This window comes from Syngnathus scovelli, chromosome 1 (assembly GCF_024217435.2).
Source record: "Syngnathus scovelli strain Florida chromosome 1, RoL_Ssco_1.2, whole genome shotgun sequence".
Taxonomy (NCBI): domain Eukaryota; kingdom Metazoa; phylum Chordata; class Actinopteri; order Syngnathiformes; family Syngnathidae; genus Syngnathus; species Syngnathus scovelli.
In genome coordinates this window covers 10,885,537-10,911,841 of record NC_090847.1, presented here as the reverse complement: position 1 = coordinate 10,911,841, position 26,305 = coordinate 10,885,537, and the positions used below count along the sequence as shown (strand labels likewise).

Below are 26,305 nucleotides of genomic sequence, written 5' to 3'. Positions count from 1 at the left end.
GTTGTGGGAGCGCTGAAAAATGTTTGTGTGCTCAGCAAATGTCTGTAGAGCCCTATCAAGTGAAAAATGTTACAAAGGGTTAATGGTGACAGCGCATAGCACAGCCAGCATCGGCAGCTGTCCGCCTGTTGTGGGATGAGTGGTGGAAGACTGAGTTCAGATTTTGCACGGCTAACACTTTTTCAATCGTGTTTGGACTTGTAACCCGGCAGGGAAATGTGTGCTCACAGCCGTTCTGCGAATCAAGGGCGTGGAGCCAACATGTGTGCCCTACACATGTTTGTTTAAACATTTAAAAGTACTGTTGATCCAACTTGAATCAGATGGTGTTGACAATTATGATGGATTTACACTGCAGGACCTTTTGTCAAATTTGGATTGGTACCTTCTGTGTTTCATTTTACAGTATTTAAAACTTTACATTTACCTCCACTTTCAGGTGAAATCAGACTGATATAACTGTACATATATTTATTGTATCCGCATATGACTGTAATAATGATGTATCAATACTAAAAGTGCCATACTTTTAAGACATGAACCTACGTCGGCGTTGAAATTGCAAAACCACGACATGTCTCTTCAAGCTTCCACAGTTTGTGCCTTCAGTCCAAATACAACTTAATGTTAAAGTTGTTGAGCATGAAAGCGTTAGTGTGGATTGAGGATATTGTATTCAGTAAGCCTCATCCAACTGCAAGGCATGCGACTATTTTTTTTTTTCCTGGAACAGTCATCTGACTAGAGTGAGCAAAACCTGCTCCACTGCAAATGCTAATGCTGCAAGATGCAGTGGCGAGATGGACACATCGCTAGAAATTGGGAATGGGATGAGACACAAATCCCATGAAATGAGATGTCTCACGAGATTGAGTCCACGAGAACAAGACGAGAAAAATCTCATACAATACTGCCTCGTAAATTTTCCAGTTTTCAAAATGTTTTCCTTTTATTGAGCAGACGGCAAGAAAAGGAATAATTTAGCTTTGAAGTGCAAATGTGAACAGGGGAGTCACATATCCAAGGCACAGGAAACATACAAACATGTTAATGCACATTCTAAGACACCAAAATGAATTTACCCTAAATGGGACGTGGCAGAAAATGCACAGTCGACGTTGACAGATGCACTTACAATATTACTAAATTGTGTATTCTAATTATTACAAAATTGAATAAAGAGTTGCAGGGGGTTTTCAATCCAGTTATGTTATTTTAATTCTAAAATTGAGATAAGTATAATAGAAGAATATTTGAGTGACTGCACACCCTTTGGTAAATATATATCTGTGTGTCAGTGTTGAGGTGGGATAGTTTGCCTGCAGTTGCTGAGATGGCATCGGAGGCTGGAGGGCGGCAGATGAAATAGGAAAAGCTGAGACGATAGACCACCATCAGATTGACCTGTCAGCTCTGTGACAGCCACACATGCTTCAACCGCTTCTTCGGCACTAGAACCATGCAGAACCATTGAGAGAGGTGAACAGCTGAAATTCCATCTTGATTCAAGGCAGAGATAAGGCACGGTGGCACCTGAGCTGTGTTTATTTTGAGCAACCTGCGAGATGGCCAATAAAAGATCTGGCAGGTACATTGCCCAAAAGACACTGCAGTCAGGATATAATTAGCTTTTTCGTCACTGATAAATAGAAAACTCAGATGACTCGCATGATATATTCTGAACATGAAATGAAATATCAGAGCTGTCACCAAATGTAATAGTAGACACAATCTTAATGAAGGTAACCAACCTCTGCAAATGAGCCCAATGAAGTATATAATATACCATATGGACAAAAGTTATCAAACACATCTTTAGCCAATTACCAGTAATTACAGTATGTGACTAGAGCTTTGACTAGACTCCTTGAATTTCAAGTCTTTGATTCATATCTTATTATAAAGCCATTCCAGCAGTGCTTCTAAAAATTTAACTTTTTTTTTTTCATTTACAGAAATTTATAAAGCGCTGTATTGATCTTGGCAATGAGCATTTAGAGGGATGCTTGCAACTGACTTTGGTTTTAAGGAAGTGAATTTGCATCAGAGTTGGTGTGTTCAGGATGAAATTTGTAGTGTTTCAGCTCTTCTCAGACAGCAGATAGCAGCAGACATTTACTGCATGCTCTGTAAAACCCTGAGGCTTTATCACAAGTCTTCATCGTTTTGGGTAATGTTCAGAGTTCGGCTTGCACCAAGCATCCTGTTTGTTGTGATAGCCAAAAAGCTTTTCCGATTCCTCTCACATGCCTTCTGGTAAATATCAACCAGCATGAGTCACCCACACACAGGTAATGCTTATCAGTTGAGACCCAGTTCCGTTTCACAGGCAACAATTTGTAAATTTTCACCTACAGTTTGTGCAATTCAAACAATGTTCAGACTACGAATGGACAGTAAAGGCAATTAACTGATCTTTAATGTAGAATTGATTGTTCTCAAAGAAGTTGAGTATGAATTTTCACCAGTCTATTCATGAAATTTGGTCCAATTGTTATCTCTAGTTGAATTTTCCGTGACAAGTGTAAGTATGTTAGTGTACGATACATGCGTTGTTTGCACATGTCCCTGTTCCGTTCGTACAAATACAACAAAGTGGGTACACGTCAAGTGTGCGTTGTTTACATAAACCCCACTTCCATCCATTTTTCTCGCTCCTCTCGATTGCTTAGAAAACAGGCGCACTATTATGAGCATATTTTAAAGCAGGAGGGCAAAAATCCTATCTGTTTGATCTCACACGCTTAATATGGGCAACACAAAAGAGTCTCATCTCCTGTGTCAGCTCTTCCACCACAATGTGATTCTCATGAGAATGCTTTTCTGCTATGCAAATCAGTCAGATCAGTGCAGGCTGTTTCTTATCTGTTCATAACAGAGGGAGGGAGGATGAGGGAAGCATGTTTCCCCACTAAGGAATGTTGTATTATTCAATCGGGAGTGTGCCAGTCAACAAAATACACTACGCTTTTATTCTACGTGACATTCTGTCTCACGGCGTTTGGTCACTTTTGTTGTAATTACGTTTTCTTTTGAACTGTGAGCACTAACCTTAAAATATTTGAAACAAAACGTTTAGCGGACACTGCAATCGACTTCACGGATTTCAAAGTTGTACTTTAAAGGGAGGGAAAACCGAGGATGGCATTTTTCACTAACTAGCCCAGTTTGTATTATTTTTATTAGGAAAATGATAAAAGATAGCATTTTTTCTTTTATCTGTTCATTTTGGAGAAATCATGAAACAACAAATGCCTTTAAAAATGCCTACTATTGATAAGGAAAAGGGCCACACACCCCTCCCCTCCATGTCTTGATTAATGATGTCATGGAAAGAAGAGATCCCAATTTCCCTATTGGAAATCATTTGAAAGACTATCTCTTAAAATGTGCAAAAACAGCTAATTGGTACCAAAATCTACATGGACATCGATCGCTACTTATGACTATTTCAACATATCAAAAGGATTAGCCTCTCCATGGCTGTTTTGAGAAACAAGCAGTCTCTTTGCAGCTGAAGTGCCATGTTGCGTCTTTCTATTTCCTTTCCTCAGTCACCAACATAAGCAAACACGACGCACTCCGACAGGCTTTATGTAAGCTGAATTGTTCTTGCATCGTTATATAGTCGAATTGAAATTGGTAAGGGTTCATTCAACTTACATTTCCCCTGAAGTCCATGTGTGGGGTACCACCTCCGCCGCTTAGCCGAAAAGGAGGTGCTTTAAACGGCTACACTCAGCTGAAGTCTAGTGCTGGCAATCTTTCCAACAATACAACCTCTGGGCGTTGCGACGCGGTCCGGGTCAAGCCTCCTGGCTGAGTCAGGATCCGGCTGTCACTTTTGGGTTTGTAAATTTCCATTTTTTTTTGTCACTAGGTTTCTTTTCTCGCTCGCATTCTGCAGTAGATCCGGGGTGAGATCAAAGACCACTCATACACTCGCAAAAAATCATTAATGGCACCCAAAAAGCAATGACGGGGAGCGTGAGCACATTGCAGCTGTATCAGCTGTATCTGGGTGTCTTCGAGGCGACAACTTCTCTGTCCCCATGGAGTTGTTCCTTTAGATTTCCTGCACATGTAAATCACACCAGTCAACATTCATGGCCTACAGATGGGAAAATCTCTCAAATGTTATGCTGATTGTTAACAGAATGTTTTCTTGATTGTATGTTGAATGTTCAAAATCAAATGTTCATATCTCAGCTCAGTGGCCTAGTAGTAGAGTGTCCGCCCTGAGACTGGAAGGTTGTGGGTTCAAACCCCGGCCGAGTCATACCAAAGACTATAAAAATGGGACCCATTGCCTCCCTGCTTGGCACTCCGCATTAAGGGTTGGAATTGGGGGGTTAGATCACCAAATGATTCCCGAGCGCGGCACCGCTGCTGCTCACTGTTCCCCTCTCCCACAGGGGATGGATCAAAATCACATGGGGATGGGTTAAATGCAGAGGACAAATTTCACCACACCCAGATGTGTGTGTGACGATGATCATTGGGACTTTAACTTTAACTTTAACTCATCTGTCATCACAGCATTTTTGTACCTGAACAGGTTCAATTACCGAAAGTTCATGAACTTGTGCCTATTTTGGACGTTTTTGTGAACGTGCCATTCTGGGTTTTGAAAGGCAGTTCATTTTCGTTCAAGGATGCTAGGTTTTCTCTTCTTAGACTTAAAAATTAAAAACCCTCTAAACACACTGCAAACAAGGCTTAAATAGGCGGTGGAAAAACGATTGGGCAGCCCCGCCACAAACAGTCGCACGGCGCGTGGGTCATCAAAATATGACGCGAGTTTGGACGAGCGAAGAAAGCTCACTGACACTTCAGTCGATGTAAACTCATACGTGACGTGACGAGCAGCCTCACTTACCCTTTGTTGTCAAAAGGCTTATAGTTGCCTTTTCATCCCATGAGAATTTTTATGAGAAATTATTACGAGAAGTTGCAGTGCTCTCAATGACATTGAACCATGAATTCAATTGAAATCGCCTGGGTGGCCTCTGAAATTTATTGTAAGTTACTTACATGTATTGCTAATAACTCCTAATAACTAATGCTAATAACCCTTCACTACATTTCTGCCGCTTTGATTGAATAGAAGTGTCACTTGTTTGTGAGCTGTGAATTGACTTTAGACTGCATTTGCAAGAACCTGCTAGGCGTTACCAGACTGGTTAGTTGAATTGACATTAGACTGCATTTGCAAGAACTTGCTAGGCGTTAGCAAATTAACTGGTAGAACTGCTATCTCTAATTGCTCCTTGCACACACCTATCGTACTTGCTCGCATACATACTTGTCTTGTCCACCAGCTGGATGACTTTCACCTCTGAGTGATGTCTGTTGTCTACATGGTGAGAACCATTAAAAACCCCGGGCCCCAGTGGAGACATTGTGCCAGGTCACCATGCTCACTCTTCGTCCTTCGCCAGGATCACAAGTTGACAGTGGATAAACAATGGGAGCAAACAGTCACTCCCACCAGCATCGATCCAACTCCCTCACTGCCGCCTTTTCTTTCTTCTTTTTTTTTTTTTTTTGCCAGCAACCGCCATGCTGATTCCACCTACACACAATTTATATGAAAGCTCCCTTGCGTCCTGCCTCCGGGTACCACAACTGACAAAAAATAATAAATGACCCACCACTTCCTTCTTCCGCCACCACCTCCGCGTGCGTTGGTTGTCTGAAGCACTACAAGCCTATTTCTACCTTCAGAAAATCCAATTGCGCGTGCTCCATTTCTTGAAACGGTACATTTTACTCTTGGTTGGAAGTTGAGGAGGCAGGTGGCTGTTAAAATCATTGCTTGCAGCTCATCCTTTAATTTCCACATGTAACATGTCATTGCCGTAAATTCAAACATCCAAGACCATCCATACGCCTGACTTTAAGCTTTTAATGTTGATGAAGACAGTAAATTGTGTTTTCCAATGTTGTGCTCTCCAGTCACAGTGGTCTGTCTGCAGTGGCACTCTAAAGATTAAGGATGTATTCAGACCTGACTGTTTGGTCCACTTTAAAAAGACCGGGGTTCAATTGTAACGCTGGTCCTGACCTTTTGTGCAGGTGTCAATACACGCAAACAAATCCTGATGCGGATTAAAGAAATGGACTGAGACCCACTTTTTAAAATCATTGTCTTTGGTCATTGTTGTCCAATGGGAGCACAGATCATCACAAAAGTAGGTGTGTTTATATAATATACTTTGCCTGCAAAATGTACAGTCTGAATAGGAACCGCACCAAAAGAAAACAATTAAGTCCGCTTTTGGTCCGGACCAACAAAAGGCTTTTCTGGTCTGAATACACCCTAAATCAGTGTTTCCCAACCTTTTTTCATTCATGGCACACATTTTCATTGGAAAAAATCTCGCGGCACACCGCCAACAAAAATCTGTTAAGCTCCTATATTAAAATCAGTTATATTACAACGAAACACGTAGAGTCCTATTCCTATATATGTATGGAGAGTCGAATAATTTAATAGAAATAAATACTCAATATTCTTTAAACTGTATTCCTTTTTTTAAATAAAAGTGACAGTTTTTTAAAAAGGTTTTAGACGGTGTAAGAAATAAACAATTTAAAGTGATTGTGATTAAAATAAAAGAATCAACGTGATTTTGTTTACTGTTTTAGACTAGGTCTATAAATATTGCAACAATAAGAACAAAGTCACTTTTAAAGACGCTCTGCTGTTCTGACAGCAGCTGAGTGGCTATCACAGTCGAGGAGTCTCGACTTGACTGCATATTTTACGTATGTGAAAAATAACCAATCCAGGTTCTCCGGTTGAACTGCATTCTCTGATTTCCATCGGACCACAAACGCACCACAACCGTCATAGTGTCTGTCACTGTTAGCAAAAGCACACAGCAACACACACATAAACTGAATATGTGCCGATGCAATACAATCATATCGACACAATATGAAATCTCAAGATTCTCCGATTCTCCACACATGCACGATTAGCAAGTGGCTGACCAGGCCTTGCGTGATCTGACTAGTGGTTTGGCGATCCTGTTTACAATGCGCTCCGTAATTAATATTGGACAGTCCCACGGCACAGCTGAACGTCTCTCACGGCACACCAGTGTGCCGCGGCACGGTGGTTGGGAAACACTGCCCTAAATCGCACTGCAGCGCATCCAAAGTGAGGTCAATTATTTCTCCTTTGCCTTCAGTCTGTTCTCGTTTTGTATCAGATTAATTTGTCCTCTGTGTAATCACATGGATGTGCAGATAATTTTGACATGACAGTTGGCAATTGGGATCTTGTTCATTTCAGCTCTTAAGCAGCTCTTGACTCCCATTGCTTCTTCTAATGTTGTTACAAATGTTCTCTATTTTCCAAACTCTTGCAAATGTTTTACTGTACAGATCTAGTCTCCCCATGGCTGTAAATGGGGCATATCATGTCTATAAATAGACTGTGATGGTAAACTAATGGGGGGATGGTGTGGTACCTTTTATTTATTGTGGTAGAGTTATTGTAAAAATGTTATATAAAAACACACACTTGTAACTTCTTAAAAAAAAGACGGCATTCTTGCCGATTAGTATCGCCGCATGTATGCATTCAAACACATGCATGCATGCAAACACCCGCACGCGCACACACACGCATACGTAGACACACACGCACACACAATTCCCAGTCAAGATGCGCACACACAAACATTCACACGCACGCATACATAGACGCACACACGCACACATACCAGTCAAGATACACGCACGCACACGCACACGCACACACACACACACACACACACATACTAGTCAAGGCACGCACACACAAACATTTATGAGAATTGTAACCGCCTCCTACCAGATCAACTTTAATAAAAGGCAGCACAGGGGCAGTACAACTTTGAAATACCTGAGAGCCGTCCTTAACAGACCTGAAGTTAAGTAAGTACTGTGTGACTGTTCGAATGTGTGATTGGATGCAACAAGTTGCCAAAAACTGAAACAACTTAAAGCTGTCCCATTGAAGTAAGTGTATGGTGACAAGTCGATGATATTTTTGCAGTTCGAAGGTGAGTCTAAAACGTGATAGGGTTGAGTTTGCTCTATTGAAAGATTTTCACAACATTAGTTGATTGGGATTGGATTATGGTTAAAATCAAGTCAACAATCAGTGATTAATGAAGCATTAAATGAGAAATTTTAATGAGGAAATATTTGGAATACTGTTTTGGTCCCCCTTATGCCCTGAATTATAAATGTCTTCCTTGTGCATATAGGTTAACATGCTAGGGATTTAGTGAGGAGATAATTAATTGATGAGGATTAATAATCGCACAAATTCTGTTGACATGTTTTGAGAGCCAAAAACAACAATTTGATGAATCTGCTGGCAGTTATTTAACATGTGATGACTGTTTTGAGATTAGAGGATTTATCAGAAATCTTGAGAAATAAGAAGGAGCTTCAATGAGTTTCTGTGTCATTGTGTAAGCATGAACGATCATTTAACTCACAGGTGTCAAACTCAAGGCCCGGGGGCCAGATACGGCCCACCACATCATTTTATGTGGCCCGCGAAGACAAATGGTGCATCAAAGTTGTGTGTCATTACTAGAATTGCAAATTGTCTTCACTTTTAATATCTTTTTTTTTAAATATTTGACCATTTTTTACTCGTCTGATTTGAAAGCGAGTTTTTTGTCAGTTTGTTTTGTAGCTTTTACTGTATATAATATGAGGTGCTCATACATTTACAGCGGAGCCTCGGTTTTCGAACATAATCCGTTCCAGAAGGCTGTTCGAGAAATGAATCGTTCAAATTCCGAATCATATTTTCCCATTACAAATAATGGGGGAAAAAAAATAATCCGCCTTTTTAAAGCATTTTTTTCATTTGCGCATTTTTGTCCAATCGCGCAACTGCAGCGCACCGCCGAACGCGCAACCATAGCGCGTCACCGACCGCGCAACTGCACCGCGCTGGTCGCGTTATTGTGACAGAGCCGTCGCTGAAATTTAGAAAATATTTTCAAAGTCCTGCTGTACTTTCAAAAATTTAAGTGGACATCAGTGCGCAGGGAACTTAATTTGGTCCGATCGCGCAACTGCAGCGCACCGCCGACCGCGCAACTGCACCGCGCTGGTCGTATTATTGTGACGGAGCGGTCGCTAAAATTTTGAAAATATTTTTAAAGTCCCAATGTACTTTCCAAAATTTAAATGGACCTCAGTGCGCAGGGAGCTTAACTTGATCGATCGCGCAACCGCAGCGCGCCGGGCGCTCAGTGTCGCATTGCTTTAGGACCGTCTTTGTGTTTTAGGATGGCTTTACTGCTCCCACTTGCTTCCTTTGGCAGCATGATTAGAGTTGATGCAATCCTCGGAGTAACGAGAACGTAATAACGAACGGAGTCAGTTGGCATGCGGGTCCTCTCGTCTCATCCCGCGAGGTTCGACAACCGAATTTCGTCCAACGTCCGAAGCAAAAAAAATCTCGAATTCTTTGTTCGAATACCGATTTGTTTGAGAACCGGGACGTTCGAAAACCGAGGCTCCGCTGTATTTGGATTGAGTCATAATGGCCCTCCGAAAGAAGCTATGACTACAATGTGGCCCGAGAAAAAAAAGTTTGACACCCCTGATTTAACTTAATAAACCTGTTCTCGTTTTGGCTTGCCCCGGTATAGGAAGTGTAGCAGGTCAAGTTAGTCCACGGAGAGGCGGTAGCATTTTTGCATGGCGCCTATATACGTATAATGCGACAGGTTCCCAAAGGCTTTGACGTGAGGTGTTTTTGCATGGCGCCTATATACGTATAATGCGACAGGTTCCCAAAGGCTTTGACGCGAGGTGTTTTTGCATGGCACGCGTGCCATGCCCAAAACGACACAAACAAGTAATCAGAAATGAATGTGAAGCAGCATAACTCGCATGCTACCTTTCACTATAAGTAACAATTAACGTAGTAATTGAGTAGATCATCCACTCCTGAAAAACTAGAAAAACGGCATCAGTAACGCTGTCACTTCTAACGTCGTTAGTCCCAACACTGCATATACACAACAATCTATTAGTAGACTTTTAAATCACATTACATTCTTATTGTTCATCTTCTTGTTTTATTTTTCCTGTGTTGTTTACTTGTATGTGCGTTGTGAACTCTGTCTTGTCACCCTGGGATTGTGAGAAACGTAATTTCGATCTCTTTGTGTGTCTTGACATGCGGAGGAATTGACAATAAAGGAGACTTTGACTTTGAAAAAAAAAAATATGACAGAAGTTAATTACACATCAACAGCAATTGATTCATAGGAGACTTGGTTAAGCTTGAAGAAGTGAGGGACATAGGAACTTTAGAACTGTGTATAATTGCGTAGAAAAGTCACACAGGCTGACAAAGTGGACAAGCGACAGGAGACCAGCATGGGAGACGATTCATCGTGATCAGTCGGTACCGCCTGGTGCTGGGGACAGTGCCCGGTGTGCCTGCAAGATTGTGACTCCAAATCTTTTGAAATTGATGTAACTTGTTACTGTTGCATTCAAATCAAACTGTCAAAATTTGTTAAAATTCAGTTCATTTGTCATTGCCGCTTTCAAATCAGTTACTAAACTTCCAGTTAACTTGCCATTGCTGTATTCAAATCAAATGTTATCTTGGTCGATTATTTTGTTTCTTCCTCTTCTTGGTTATGGTGACATCATAGGTAATACTGTAGATATGTAGACTGTGCGTTTGGCAGTGTAAATCCTTGGTTTAAATCAGGATGGGACTCGATAAGCAGAATTACTTCAACCCGCCTTCCTTTTCAACAAGTCATATAACAATGTTAAATAAAATTGTAATGAATGTTGATTATGTACTTGCCAAAATAAATCAAATGACAAAACAATAGGGCTTCAAATAACTAATGCATTGACATTGCTAAGTTAAGACAATTGATTTGAGTGGGAAATTATGCTAAGAACATGTCTTATTGTAATTTAATGCAATATCCTTATCATATTGCATCGAGGTGATCAAGGTTATTGATGGTGTTTGGCTTCCTCTCACGGCTCTCCTCACACTCCCAGGGGAGTAATACCGTTGAGCAATGTCTTCATTTCACCTTTCAGCTCCACCATTCCCTAATGACCCCTACTGCGCTATCTCTACCTCTCCGCAGTGTTCCCATCACCCACAAAGCTCATCCACTCAGCTTTTCCTTCTGTGAGGTAATCCATTTTACACTATCATGATATTTCCAGATCCTCCCGACCGTATAGCTTCTGCTTGAGCTTGCCGGGCTTAAGTAGCATTAAAAATGATTCTGTTTTCTTTTCATCTCGGCGCTAATTATCGCCACAAAGTGAAATTATGAATGTGCCACAATAGCAGGGTCTCATGAGCTTTTATTTTTGAGAACCTTTGCGTTGATCGAATCTGACAGGATTCAATCTAATATACGTTTAGGCTGAGCTCCCTCTTTGCAGAAAGCATTTTCCCGTCTTGCCTAGTTTTTCCATAATCACTCAGAGAATATTGTTATGAGTACCAAGGATATCGCGTTGTTTTAAAGGGCAAAATGATCTGAAAGTGCATACATACAGTTGAATAAGTTAATTCCTGCTACGGCCTCAACTAAACGGTGGAAGTATTTGTAGCTCAGCAGAATCTACTGACTTGTGTTGTGCATTCCTATTGGTATAGGAAGCAGAAGTGGGAATTTGGCGCAATGGCCACTATTTCGCAGCACTAAGGCGTTAATCACAGTAGTCCCAGTGAATGCATGAAATGGAATGCACATTTCAAATTCAATATTGATGAATGCAAGAACTGGCTTTATAGCAAAAAATTAAAGCTTCTGAAAGTAACCTTAAAAAAATACCGTAATTTCCGGTGTATAAGCCGCGACTTTTTTAATGCATTTTATTCAGGTTACTTTGAACCCTGAGGCTTAAATGGCGGCGCGGCGTACTTATGGATTTTTACGGCCTCCGGCCTCCAGGGGGAGCTCTAGCAGGAAGCAAGAGCGAGACAGGCGAAGAAGAGATAATGCGCCGAAGAAGACTTGCTAGTTTGTGTTTACAACATTTCGCGCATCACGCAGAACGCGATCAAGACGGACGTTACTGAAAGGAAGCTTTTATACACAAACCGTCATTATGGGAGACAAAAGAAATGCATATGATGCCGCTTTCAAGCTAAAGGCAGTCGATGTTGATGACATTGTGTTGCGGCATTTATTTCGTGGTCCCGTCTACTATGGAGCTATACGTGTCGCTAATGTAATTTAGCGCTTCGTGCATGAATAAGATTAGCATGAACAGACCCTCATCATGGAAAATGCTAGAAGAAATGGATAAAAACGACGACGAAAGAGTTACTGAGAAAGTGTGTGGCGAAGCATATCTAATGCTATTCCAATCGGAAATTGAGGAGGAAGACTTCGACGGTTTCAGTGCACAGGAGGAAGATGAAGACGATGAAGCTCTTTTTTTTACTTTTACTTTAACCAGCCCTGTTAGTGCTGTGCTACCGTGTTGCTGCTGTGTTACCGGCGCGTTAAAACTTTAAAAAAGCTTTCTGTGTCCAGTATTTCTTTGTTAATAACTCGCGTGCACACTTCCGTGTTGCTGCGTCACAGGCAATGTTTAGAAAGACATGTTAAAGCATGTTATTCAAACTTCAAAAAGGCTTTCTGTGTACTGTCTTTCTTTGTAAAAAACTCGTGTGCACGTGCGGTTTATAGTCCGGTGCGGCTTATGTAAGAAAAAAACTAAAATATCCCCCAATTTTAGCTGGTGCGGCTTATACAACGGTGCGGCTTATACACCGGAAATTACGGTATATTAAATCGGCAGCATGTTTGTTGTTGCAGATGTGCTGAAAATGGATTATGTCAAAGAAAGAGTGGACAGAATACAAATGTGCAGTCATCGCTTTTACTTTTCGTACTTTTGATGAATGGTCCCGTATGGCCCACATCATATGATATAGTCACATCATTTTACAGTTTCCTCTAATTCTTTCCATGTTAATCCTTTCAAAGCAACTTGTGTAATTACACTCCTGACATACACACATTTGGTGCAGTTCACAGTGTCAAGAGTAACCGGATTACAGTTTACATGATTCTTAACTATTTAATACTTCATATAAGGCCTTAGTACATATATTGAATACTTGTATCAGTGTTGTTTTTTTAATGAATTTAGCTTTAGGGACTACTATGTTTTGTTTGCTGAATTTATTTCATTACATGGAAAAAAAGCAGATTATTTTCATGCATATTTGAATAAATCTATTTTCTGCCCCATTTAATAGGAAATTGTACAATTTCATAAGTAACCCATTTCTAAATGTTTCCTTATTACCTTTTACAACCCTGGCTCATATCATTAGAGTGAAAGGATTAACTTTATAATTGATGAGTTTTAGGCCATATTACCCATGCCTATAATGGTCACAATGGTGGATAAGCGCCAATAATCAGGACAGCAGAACGAAGTGACACAAACAGTAGCCCCCCCCCATTTCGCTGTGCCCCTGAATGAGACATAACTCCGGTGCTGCCATGGACAATGGTTGCCAAGACATGTGGCGAGTGAACGCGGTAGTTAATTGTCTGTCAGCAGCAGGGCGGTGGATTGGATCGGGCAGAGCAGAAAGAAAACGGGCCATTTTGATTCATTTGGGCTCCGAGGTTTAGAAATCCTTTGATATTTTGTCAAATATCATCAACCAGATGACTGTATTTATGCACTGACAAGGCCTTATTCACAGTTAAACAGAAGTGCAAAGGCAATAATGGTAAGCAGGTGGGGGAGGAGGCTACATATGGTCAAACCTTGCATTGTTTACTCTGAGTTCTTGCAGCTGAGGACCAGCCTCCATCTCCCTCTTCCTCATCACTTCTCATTAATCTAGCTGTGTAGCTCTGGCCTACTTCCCATGAGTTAGAGGGAAGGGAGCAGGTTAGAGCGGCCTTCTCCTCTGACTGAAGTCATTTGTCTTGCCTCTCTCCCCATCACCTGCTTCTTTGTGCCAAGATTTCCTTCTGTCACCCTCGCCCTTCAAATCCTTGAGGGCAGATTTTTTTTTAAATTGACGCGCTTGCTTGCACCAATGTGTTTTCTCAACCTCAGCAGCAGCCCCTCCTTCCTCTTCTGTGTAGCTCTCTGTCTGTCTCTATTTATGGTGACTGTCAGGCAATGTGCACAATTAGAGGGCTCATATTGGGAATGTGCTCTCTTTGCATCTTTTGAGAACAAAAATTTTGGCTTGCTAATACGCATTTTCCTCCATCTTTGTGCGTGGCATAAGACTGACTCTTTGGCAGCACTCTGGTCTCTGTCCACCTTTTTGGCTGCTCTTTAGTATGGATTGGATATGTCCTCTGGCACCCATAAAATATTTATACTTGGATATATTCCTCCTCTACATTTTTTTCATCTATTGTTTTGATAGCGCGATGCATACATTTGGGTGTTTTCCTCACGAGTGGTAATCATCTAAATTAAATTTGAGATCCATTGGCCAATCTTTCATTCTTTCAGTGTGACCATCCCTGTTAAATCTCATGCAGTAAACTACAATTTAGCATGATACTTTACAGGGCTTTCCCTTTACCCCACTTTCCTTGGTTCGCTTTGGGTCATCATAGTTTGAAGGTCAATAAGGCTAAACGGATGTAATCGCTGTGACTTGGGGGAAAATGTGTAGTGTGTTCCAACTCTGTGTATTTTTCACAATGTAGTCTGCTCGCAGTCCATGTCAACACAGTCACGATAGCACAACATTCTCTCTCTCTGCAATCGTTACTTAATTCCATGTTACTCATTAACCAAGTTTGACACTTGGACAAGAATCAAAGAGTGGTGTGCGGGTGCCCATTTGATCTTATTTAGGTATTTTTCAAACAGAGTGTGTTGTTGCTGGTGTCGGAGCTAAATTAAATCCCAGGCTGTGAAAAAAATAAATACAAACTCAAGATGAAACAGCTGCCTGGACTGAGCAGTAAGGCAAACCCTCACACGTAGTGCATGGTTAAAGTGCTACAGAGCAAAAAATAAATAAAAATGTTGGACTGTAAAGGCCGTTTTGGCTGGATGGAATTTGATTTGCATCGCTTACTTAGTTTTTAATGTTGCTTGCATCTTCTCACCCATAAATATTTGAGCATTTGAAAAGGATTCTGGGAATGTCTTGCGAAATCATCAAAGACATCGTTTTGTTTATGAAAAAAAAAGATAAGAAAGCAGTCAGTCCTCTGTTCAGGTCTTCAACCTCTTCAAGGGAAAAAAATCTTTGTCTATGCAAAATCTTGCTTTAATGTCTTTGTCAAATGTTTAAAGAACCAATCCGAAGATACTGTATTTGTTTTGTGAAGAAGAATTTATTTTGCTCTAGAGTTACGGATGGCTAATCAATAATTAAAGATTAGGAGGCAATGACGATTTAGCTTCATTTGACTGGCGGAAAAAATGTCCTGTTATCGGGTAAGGCTCTTTAAACTTTGATCGAGTCTTTGTGTGATTGAGACAAACTGGCTAATTAATTTCAACTAATTCAAACCGGTATTTGGTACTGCACACTGATTTTATCCGCTTTCACTTTTTCTTTAAAAAAACCCAAAAACAATTAATTTTGTTTTCTGTGGAGAAACTTGAACCCAAGTGGTGGAAGTGTGATTGCACTTGGAGAGAGAGATGCAGTCCTAGCTGCAAGCCTAGCGGCAGGAAAGAACATAGAGGTTGACCTTGATCACTTTAAATGGAAAGTGTGCTGGCTCCATTTCCCACACCCAATAGGCTGTGTAAAATGATAGCTATCTTTATAGAATCCTCTTATAATCTGTGGGTTGTTTTGCTTCACCAGGTCGCTGCAAAATCAATGCATCGATTGTAGCTGATGGGCCGCATTGTAAGTGTTGTGTTGTGTTGTGTTGGCTTGCTTTTAACCTGAACCAATTTTTAATTAAGTTCCCATCAAACAATAATGGTTTAGTCAAATCAATTTTGTGGTTTTGCTTGTAACTCGTAATATTGTTTCTTTTAATGATAACTGTGTGTCAATTTTTCTTCAGTATTTTTGTTATTGCGTTTATTTGTGATTATTGTATGGAAAGGTAATGATGCTCATCAGTCTCATTTGACCAGCAAACCTCTTTTATAATTATTTTGTAACGTGCAGTCTGAACCGGGAATTGCTGCCCTCGAGTCTTTGTTGTCACTTAGACTCTGCATATTTATTATGTGAAGGCTGCACTTTTTGTGGGAGTTTACTTTAGTGCACACAGGTCAGGTGTCTGCGTAGGGGGAATTGGCACCGCTTTACTTTTGTGTAGGTGAGCACACGAATATTGTGGGGTGAATCTTTGGAGTCCGGGCACAGGCAGTGTAAACGTCTCCCACAAACCTTTAAACCCACACAAAAAAGGAATGCCAAGTCATTATTTTTATATGAGGTGATACTGTTCTTGATAGTTAAATGTGTTTTTTTTTTTTTGTGGTCTTGTTTTGCAGATATTCTGCTGCTGGAATGACGTGACCCTATTCATCTCCCAAAATCGTTCTGCAATCAAGAATATTAATCAAAACCTAGCCAGGACATGGTTGGGAAGCTCGCATGATGAGAAGGTGATGGAGTCTTCTATCATTTTTACCGACCACTGACTCATCCTGTCAGCTTTTCATCAGAGGCAGAAGTGTGTACCAGTGATCCAAGGCCATCCACTTCTCTGCCATGGTGACATAAGCGGCATTGCAAAATGAGGGCAAGTCAACGTGAACCCATCTCATTTCTTTCTCCAGTAGCTGCTACAGCTGCCACCTCAACACCTTTTGCGGTTTGTTCCAAAAAAGACTGATTTTTTTTTTTTTTTTTTTTTCGTGAACAGTCACAGCTCACCGTTATCAACCCTCCTGCGGGGGGAGCGGTGCGGCGAGAGACGATGCTGGGATGCGTGACCCGCCTCCGTCGGCTGGTCCGTCTCCTCCCTCTACAGATGTCCCTCCTCCTCCTCTTTCTCTTCTGCACTATCAGCGTCTTCATCTCGGCCTACTTCCTTTATGGCGTCAAGCGGGAGCTAGAGCCATCAGTAGTGGGCGTGTCTGGTTCAGAGGGAGCTTCGGCCGACTCGGACGACCTGAGGGTCACACCATCTCGACTTTTACCGCTGCGTAGCGTCTCTGGAGGCCCTGGGGTGGATCCTGCCGGGGCCAGGACAGATCCTGTAGTGCTGGTCTTTGTGGAAAGTCAGTATTCGCAACTGGGTCAGGATATTGTGGCCATTTTAGAGGATGGCCGCTTCCAGTACCGGACTGAGATATCGCCCGGGAAAGGGGACATGCCAACATTGACGGACAAGGAGAGAGGACGTTTCACACTGGTGATTTACGAAAACATTCTCAAGTATGTTAACCTGGACGCGTGGAACCGAGAGCTGCTGGATAAGTACTGTGTGGAATATGGAGTGGGCATCATTGGCTTCTTCAAGGTTAGCACACACAGCCCCCCCCCCACACACACACACACACATATCCCCCCCGATCGAAGTTTCACCTCCTGCCTTGTCCATCTGTCTGTGCCATCTTAAAGCAGATGGGATTCATGGGAGTTGGGCAAAATCTGCTTGTTTACAATATCACTTAGTCCGCTTTCACGTGTTTTATCACTCATCTCGTTTTTACTTTGTCCTAAAATATGGTTCTGTCTCTCCGTCTCACGCTCCCCTTTAATCTCCAGTCTATTAGCCCAAGAGTATAGTTTTCACAACTTAGTCCGCACGCACACACGCAAGTCCGCACGCACGCACACACACACACACACACACACTTCTGCAGCATGGCAATAATATAGAGTGAGGGAGAGACGTACAGATGGTGTATTGTGATTTTAGGTGGTGTAGGTGAAGGTAGCAACGGTTGGTGGGATTTGGTAAGAGCATCAGAAGCAAACAATGCATCCCAGTGACTAAAGTCCTGTTGGAGTATCTGTGAGCGTCAAAGTACACAATACATCACATGCCCAGCACTTCCAATATTACAAACCTTGGCAGTTAATTTTTTATATTTTATTTAAAAATGTTGAAAAAAGTTTGGTATGGGAAATAAAGTTAAACCAAAAATTGTAAGTATATCCAAGCCAAAAACTGCATTTTTCGGGGGCCCGTCAAGGATTCTGTATTGTCATATTATATCACATTACATTACATATTTTTGTTGTTGTTTTTATTCATTGTATAGTATTTCATGATAACTACAGTGATTCCAATTGTCAGAAGGCCCAATTGGTGCCAGCTACGTGAGAGTGGGAGTTAGTGGGTTGGTTTCAATTACATAACACACCATGTTCTTGCATGCTTTGAAATGCATGGATAAGGGACATGCTGGAGCGTTTCTCACAAAGTCGGGATTTTTATATTATTCAAAACACACAATTACATGCACGTTCCTGTCAAGATGCTGCCAATAAATATTTAATCTAATCGTAATACTTGCACTTAGCAAATGTTATGAACTGAGCAAACGAACCCTGTCACTACAACCGATTCAGTCTGGATATCTATATCTGAGTAGTAGAATAGATGTTGCCTCCAAAAGACCTCAAGGAAAATGCACAAGTGGAAGCTTGCAGCCAATAGGCAATGGGGATGTGAGCGCGCCCAGAGAATGGGGATTTTAAGAGAGGAATGTTTCACAGAATAAGCGCTGAACCTTTGAATGTTAAAGGACACAGCGGGAGGCTTATTCATTTTGTCTGCAGTCTCAGATCAGAGCAGATTGAGCATAGCAGGTAGAAGCTGCCTCGTGCATTCACATTTGGGTAGGCCTGACATCTCTTATTTCACGCATGATGGGAGGAATCTGGGAATTATAGCCGATACATTTCCCTCCTCATCACTGTGCCGTGTAATGAATTGGTGTGATTTCTCTCGTCTTTCTCTCAGGCCAACGAGAACAGTCTGCTGAGTGCGCAGCTGAAAGGATTCCCGCTCTTTCTCCATTCCAACTTGGGTCTAAAGGACTGCTCGGTTAACCCCAAGTCACCCCTACTCTTTATCACCCGATCCGGACAGCCGCTGCCCGGGCCTCTCCCTGGAGATGACTGGACCGTCTTCCAATCCAACCACTCAACGTACGAGCCAGTGTTGCTCGCCAAAACTCAATCGGCAGAGAGCATTCCGTCCATGGGGCAGAATGCTGCTCTGCTCCCGTCGGTGGTGCAGGACTTGGGCCTTCACGATGGCATCCAGAGGGTCCTGTTTGGGAATAACTTGGCCTTCTGGCTCCACAAGCTGGTGTTTGTGGATGCCGTGGCCTTTCTTACCGGGAAGAGGCTCTCGTTGTCCCTGGAGCGCTACATTCTGGTAGATGTGGATGACATCTTTGTGGGAAAAGAGGGCACCCGCATGAAGGTGCCTGACGTAAAGGTGAGTTTGTGTCTATTGTGTGTGTGTGTGTGCGCGTGCGTGTGTGTGTGTGTGTGTGTGTGTGTGTGTGTGTGTGTGTGTGTGTGCGTCTCATTCAAAGTGGAGCAACTTTATCACAGAATAAAACTAAATTCGCTTTTAAAATGGTATCACACAGTAGTTGTCAGCCATCTGTTTGCTGTAATAAAAAAAAGTTACCTCACAGAGGCATGCTGTGCCAGTGATATTGACAGCTCCTCTTCTCCATCCACTTTTCCTTTTGAATGCATTTGTCCCTGTAGGCTGCTCAAAGCTGACAGGCCCCAACGCTCGCACAGTCACAGAAGCTCCAGAGCGATGAATATTTCAGGGGCCCGGAGACATTGAAAGAATGTTGAAAAGATCCTTACTCGTGTCCCCTCGCTGTGGAACAGACCCCTTCACAAGTTGAGGTAGAGGATGTAGGAAAAGTTATGGGGAGGATGCATCAAGGCTTCCTCGTGGGTGACGCCGCAGCAAACTTTTAGGAATACATCACACCATGACAAGATGGCGAAATGTGTGAGTGGGTGTGCGCTGGGAGTCTCAGATCAAATGGAACAAACACCTAAAATCAGAGGAAAGCCAAATATCAAACGGAATGGAGGAGAAGAGTGAGGCAGCTGGGAGAGGGGATTGGCGGATGTTTACTGAAAGCAAGCTACAGGATGAAATATGCATGCGGGCCCGTCCGTGCGCGTCGTCGTCTTTGTGCTGCCTCATTAATGTGCCCGTACACCAGCTCACTCCTCACGCGCCTCTCCTCCCACTCTGTGTTCAGGCGCTGCTGGAGACGCAGAGGGAGATGCGCACCCATGTTCCCAACTTCACCTTCAATCTGGGCTTCTCAGGAAAATTCTTTCACGCTGGTAAGGCTCCTCGTGTGACAAGCTGAGACTGAATAAAATAACGCTTTGAGATTGTGAATTTGAGGCTCATAATATTTTTATTCCCTTCCGTCGCCTTTACGCACTCTTTTTTTTTTTTAACATCCTCTTATCTACGCCCTGCCTCGCTAATATTTGAACTCTTATGACTCGATTCATTTCTTAAATCGTTCACCCTTTTCCATCTTCCCTCTTTCTTCCACCCCCACCAACGTATTTTTAACACTTCTTAAATTCCCCTATTGCCCTGCACACCCACCTCCCACCTCCTCCCTCTTTGAATATCCAGGATCAGAGGAGGAAGACCTGGGCGATGACCTGCTGCTTTCCTATGTGAAGGAGTTCTGGTGGTTCCCTCACATGTGGAGCCACATGCAGCCCCATCTCTTCCACAACCAGTCTGTGCTGGCTGAGCAGATGCTGCTGAACAAAAAGTTTGCCCTGGTGAGTGGAAGAAAAAAAAGGGGAGGGTGCAGTACACACCTTGATGGAATCTTGATTAAAATCATTTTTTGCACCCTGCCTGAACTCTTTCTCTGCTATTGTTCCCTTGGCATCCAGGAGCATGGAATCCCTATCAACATGGGATATGCTGTGTCACCGCACCATTCAGGCGTCTACCCAGTCCACTTGCAATTGTACGACGCCTGGAAGAAGGTTTGGGGCATCAAAGTGACAAGCACCGAGGAGTACCCGCATCTCAAGCCGGCCCGCTTTCGGCGAGGTTTTATTCACAGCGGCATTAGCGTAAGAGCATTTTTCAGACATCTATGAGGCCTCATTATGTCGTTACCTCTGGTGTCTCACCATCTACCAACATTCTCCTTCACCGTTTGCATGCGCGATCCTTTTTTACCACCGCCTCATATTTTGCATTATATATCTATCTCAGTCCCTGTGCCCCCCCCCCCCCCCCCACAGCTCCCCCCCCCCCCCCCCCCCCCCACACACACACACACACACACACATACACACACGCACATACACGCGTACACTATTCATGCAAGATAGGGACTGCAACAATCCAAATGACATGCAACATGTGAAGCGGCTTACAGGTAATTATGCTGATACACAATATACACCCCAAAAATGGCTTTTTGCCACAAAATTCTAAAAAACAAAAAGACTTTTGTTGTGTTTGTCATATTAAAAAAAAACACATAGTTGGGCTAGAAGTATACGTCTGCGAATTGTTGTATTTGTGAATGCCAAACCGCAACTCTGTTTGTGTGTGTGTGTTTTGGTGCGGGGGTGGGTGGGTGGGGGTCTGCTGTATAAAATTTCCAAAGAAGAATTTGAGCGGAATAAATTGCGCTCAAAAGGAACAAAAAAATAATCTTATCGACTTCTCTCCCCGGATGACTTCATAGCTGATGGAAAACTGTGCAGCCTCAGTCCAGTTTCTTTGTAATCTTGGCATTCAGCGGGTCTGTGTGGTCTCTGCACTGTCCTCCCCGTCCTTGACATAGTCTGAATGTACTCGTCTCCCCCGCTTAGCGATGATTGATATTCAGTTCCCCAGACACTTCAAAGTGTAAACGCAATCCCATCAATTTCCATATAGACGTGGACGCGAATAAGCGGTTTGCTTTGGCTAGATGAGCTGCATAATATGGACGTTACTGGGAGCAAACAATATATGGGCTAAGTGCCAGGAGCGTGCGCTGCACGGCTCCTCGTCTCAGCGGAGGGCTGACGATGTGTGTTTTTAGCATTTGGTATGTGCATGTGTGGTTATTATTTCATTTCCGCCTTTTGGTTTGTTGACTCTATGTGTGTGTTCTCACAGGTGCTGCCCAGGCAGACGTGCGGTCTTTTCACACACACCATCTTCTATAAAGACTACCCAGGCAGCCCCAATGAGCTGGACAAAATCATCAACGGAGGAGAACTCTTCCTCACGGTTCTGCTGAACCCAGTAAGTCCAAACGCAGTCTTTGTCTGATACATATAGCTCAAATAACTGCTGATGTTCATCTGAATTTAAGTCAGGGGCAGACCGATGACTCGTTGATGAGTCATACAGCGCCATCTCTTTGTGCTTTGCTTTGAGATCTTTGTTGCTTTATTCCAAATGTTACCCGTATTCCTCCCTGTTCCACACAACCATGCATACTGGTTATCTTTCCCCAATCACGCAAATATTAACTGCTTGTACTAAAAGTTGCAGTAGCAGCTGCATATTTGATGTTTTACTGTCTCCATCACGTCCCAGCTGTTTGGCGTTCTCCAGCCATACGTCATGCTGAAAATGAATTCCAGTCTGTGTCCTTGTGGTATCTCGTCCAGTATTGGGGGCTCTCTGACCACAATTGATTTCATTTTATCTCCAAGCAAAGTATTATGCGGCGATCGTGTTGAATATTGAATATTGTGTTTTAAAATCTACTTTAGTGTCAGAGCTGGTAAAAGATCATCACTTTTTCAATTGTATCATCCTTTTATTAGAGTCCAAGTGTTTTGTCACTTTGGCCGTTCCTTTCAATCCTCAACAATTGTTCTTCATCGTGCTGTTTAAGCTTCAGTTCTGACAGCAGCTTCTCTCCCAATAGATCAGCATCTTCATGACCCATTTGTCCAACTACGGAAATGACCGTCTTGGCCTGTACACCTTTAAAAGCCTAATGATGTTTGTCAAGACCTGGACAAATCTAAAAATGCAGACCCTCCCGCCAATGCAGCTGGCCCAAAAATACTTCAACCTGTTTCCATCTGAGAGAGATCCACTCTGGCAGGTAAGGACACAATACTAATTTGAGATTGTTTTCTAATTTTGTCTTTATAAAGCCACTTTTGACTTTCACTTATGCTCTAGCAGGCCTACTCAAATGATATTTGTAGGCAGTTTTGTTTTAAATTCGTTACATTCCGTCAAAAACAATTTGGTAGTTGATTGGAAGGCAGCTTTTACATATTCAATTCCATTTCATTATTGTTATTTAACTTTATTTTCTTCTTTATTTATTTATGCGTACTATTGTGTTTTATTGTTATAGGATCCATGTGAAGACAAAAGGCATAAAGACATCTGGTCCAAGGAAAAAACTTGTGACCGCTTCCCCAAGCTACTTGTCATTGGGCCTCAGAAGACAGGTGAGAAGCTGTACTTCATCCCCCCCTGCAGGTTGTGATGCTGTGCCATCTAGTTTGTTAGCCCTAAAAGCACCGGAGTAGCTCTCAGGAAATTAGATATTGCTTCTTCAATGGGCACTGGTTTGTTATTAAGGATTTTTTGCTCGGTTATGCAGTTTCCACGACACGAGTGTCAGTCTTCACTGTACGAGGTACAAAGTAATTGGATTTGTCCTTGCTTAATCCTCTTTTCTTGCTCTTCCCCCCCCCCCCCCCCCTCCCTGCTGTCAACTGCACTCTGTCTCTTTTTGGCCTCTCAGGCACAACAGCGCTCTACCTGTTCCTTAGCATGCACCCCGACCTGACCAGTAACTACCCCAGCAAGGAGACTTTTGAAGAGATCCAGTTCTTCAATGGTCACAACTATCACAGAGGCATTGATTGGTAAGAAAGCACACTTAGGCCACAATTCAAAGTCATAGATTGTTCACCTACCTATTTGCTGTTTTGTGCTCTTTCTGAAATGCCACAAGATGGCGCCAAACCGGCATCTAATAGTGAAGTAGTCGTACTTGTGGCATCTTGGTTCCAAGGAGCTATGATTAAATGACATATCTCGACTTCGAGGCAAGCTTGATAAGTTGGAGACGAGCTAAATTTAGCTAAGGAGGCGGAAGATGTTACAAGTGTCGTTGCTGCAGTTACACGCACACTTCGGATACATTCCAAAAGAATCATGTCATTTGTCAGCAACTTCTTTTTAACTCTGTCATTGCCAGTTCCCTCTATCGTCAGCCATTGTTTTTTAATTATTCTGATTATTTTATTGACTGATCTTTCAATTTACACAGAATAAAGTTTTAGCTTTTTCCATTCTTTTTTAATTAGCAGTAGAACACGGTTTGATTTCACCATAAACATCTATTTCGGACCAAAAAGTGCGGATAACAAGCTTTTTGTGAAAACGAAAATGTCAAGCAAAACAAGGATTTTGGGAAGCATTGTCTTACAGTGTCAAATATATATGTTACACACGAGTTCAACAATTTAACATCGGCCCCTGTTCGGCTAAATTCATTGATTAGAAACCCCGAAAAGTGCCTGTATAACCATATTGAAGAATATTGACAGTATGTAAACTACAAATGCCTGCTTCTGAAATGATGAACCTTTGGCTATCTTTAAATATGTTCTTTTTAACATAAAAACAGACATTCCACAGCCTAGTCACGTCAAATCTATTGTGCCACCAAGCAGGATAATTTGATTGCAACCAAAATCATTCAGTCCAACGTAATTTGGAAGACAGCACGTCGGCGATTCAGAGTAAATGTTTAAATTTCACTGTGAAAATAATCTAAAGCAACAGACTAATATTCATTGGGGAATATTTCTGCAAACGGTGTATTAGAAATGTAAATTCATACCAGCGGCGATCACAACAAACACACTCATTAATGAATGATACCCCCAAGCTAATTGATATTGATATGATCTGCCCGTAGCCACACATGCACGCAGAATTTCAAAAGGTTGAATGAGAACAGCGTCAAAGAGAATTCAGGATTTGGAAAGCCTTTCTCTCTGCATCGTGATGCTTCGTGTGGGCGTCAAACCGTGTGTGCAGAGAACAACTGCAGCCATATCCACGGAAAGCAAATTGCACCTGACCAACTGTGACCGCCATTAAGTCAGAGTGTTTGTGTGCTGTCAGGTATATGGAGTACTTCCCCCTGCCTTCCAATGCTAGCTCTGACTACTACTTTGAGAAGAGTGCCAACTACTTTGATTCTGACGTGACTGCTCAGAGGGCCGCAGCACTCCTGCCCAAAGCCAAAATCATCGCCATCCTCATCAACCCAGCCGACAGAGCGTACTCTTGGTACCAGGTGGGTAATCCCGAAGAGCCCGCGCCTCATTAGAGCCAGTGCACATTTCAACACCTGCGCAGTTTTTGCTTTTATGACAAACATTGTGGCATCTTTGCGCAACTTCTAATGAAACGATACATTTCACAGCACCAAAGAGCCCACGATGATCCGGTTGCATTGAAATACTCATTTCATAATGTCATCACTGCCGGCCCCGACAGTCCGGCCAATCTCCGGATCCTCCAGAATCGATGTTTGGTACCAGGCCGGTACGCTAATCACCTGGAGCGCTGGCTCAACTACTACCATTCCAGCCAGGTGTGTATTGAGTCAGGCAGCCAGAGTGAAAAGAACCCGTCCCCTTTTTTCCCCTCCTTTTTTAAGCATCACGATGGTGCGCTTAAAGAGATGACTTTTCTCCTCTAAAATGTTTGCGTCATCTTCTCCAGCTGTTGGTCTTGGATGGGGAGATGCTGAAAACTGAGCCCGCCTCCGTTATGGATAAAATCCAAAAGTTCCTAGGTTTAACTAACGTCATCAACTACCACAAGATTCTAACGTGAGTATGCACCTGCTTGACCTCTTCTGTGGAACCTCAAAGACAGAATCCAAGTCTTTTCTGGAATGCTGATCAATTGCCGCCATTTATTGTCTTCAAGCTGTAGGCCATATTCATGCTTGAATGTAATACATGATATGTTTTTTGTCTGATGCAGATTTGATCCCAAAAAAGGGTACTGGTGCCAGCTGCTAGAGGGTGGGAAGACAAAGTGTCTGGGGAAGAGTAAAGGACGCCGGTATCCTGACATGGATCCCGAGGTATGACCATTTTAATTGAGTGGTTCATCGGATCTACATATTATGCCAGTGTATTAAGTCTCTGTGTGGCGAAAGCCACACAAAACAACTTTGCAGAATTTGGAATTCGGTCCACACAAAAGGCGCACCTTATTATTCGTTTTTTGAGAAAATTAAAGTCTTTTAAGTGCGCCTTATGGTGCGGAAAATACGGTACACCTCACCTGAGCAGTCACAACCCGTTGTTCAAAGA

At 42.5% G+C, this 26,305-nt stretch overlaps 1 protein-coding gene and 1 long non-coding RNA gene across 12 annotated transcripts in view; one reads left to right on the top strand and one right to left on the bottom strand.

The window, feature by feature from the left end:
• The window catches only part of LOC125983099 (bifunctional heparan sulfate N-deacetylase/N-sulfotransferase 1), a 48,727-nt gene that overhangs the window by 20,668 nt on the left and 1,754 nt on the right, over positions 1 to 26,305 (top strand). The window contains exons 1-17 of one of the 11 annotated variants that reach the window (XM_049744014.2): positions 7,855 to 7,929; positions 11,104 to 11,202; positions 15,848 to 15,892; positions 16,495 to 16,745; positions 16,869 to 17,468; positions 18,921 to 19,403; positions 20,203 to 20,290; positions 20,598 to 20,752; positions 20,870 to 21,055; positions 22,101 to 22,229; positions 22,864 to 23,046; positions 23,308 to 23,404; positions 23,704 to 23,827; positions 25,098 to 25,272; positions 25,402 to 25,572; positions 25,704 to 25,813; positions 25,971 to 26,073. In XM_049744014.2, coding sequence (XP_049599971.1) covers positions 16,740 to 16,745; positions 16,869 to 17,468; positions 18,921 to 19,403; positions 20,203 to 20,290; positions 20,598 to 20,752; positions 20,870 to 21,055; positions 22,101 to 22,229; positions 22,864 to 23,046; positions 23,308 to 23,404; positions 23,704 to 23,827; positions 25,098 to 25,272; positions 25,402 to 25,572; positions 25,704 to 25,813; positions 25,971 to 26,073 — 2,610 coding nt within the window. In that variant the 5' untranslated portion in view covers positions 7,855 to 7,929; positions 11,104 to 11,202; positions 15,848 to 15,892; positions 16,495 to 16,739. Of the gene's footprint in view, positions 1 to 7,778; positions 7,930 to 7,994; positions 8,014 to 11,084; positions 11,203 to 15,847; positions 15,893 to 16,494; positions 16,746 to 16,868; positions 17,469 to 18,920; positions 19,404 to 20,202; positions 20,291 to 20,597; positions 20,753 to 20,869; positions 21,056 to 22,100; positions 22,230 to 22,863; positions 23,047 to 23,307; positions 23,405 to 23,703; positions 23,828 to 25,097; positions 25,273 to 25,401; positions 25,573 to 25,703; positions 25,814 to 25,970; positions 26,074 to 26,305 lie in introns of those variants that run through there. The other 10 variants (XM_049744024.2, XM_049744063.2, XM_049744053.2 and 7 more) reach the window with 10 other exon arrangements.
• LOC137840294 (uncharacterized) lies at positions 187 to 7,004 on the bottom strand. Its single transcript, XR_011086832.1, has 2 exons — positions 5,306 to 7,004; positions 187 to 1,451 (listed from the first exon to the last, which is right to left on the bottom strand). It is a non-coding gene; the product is annotated as an uncharacterized lncRNA (long non-coding RNA).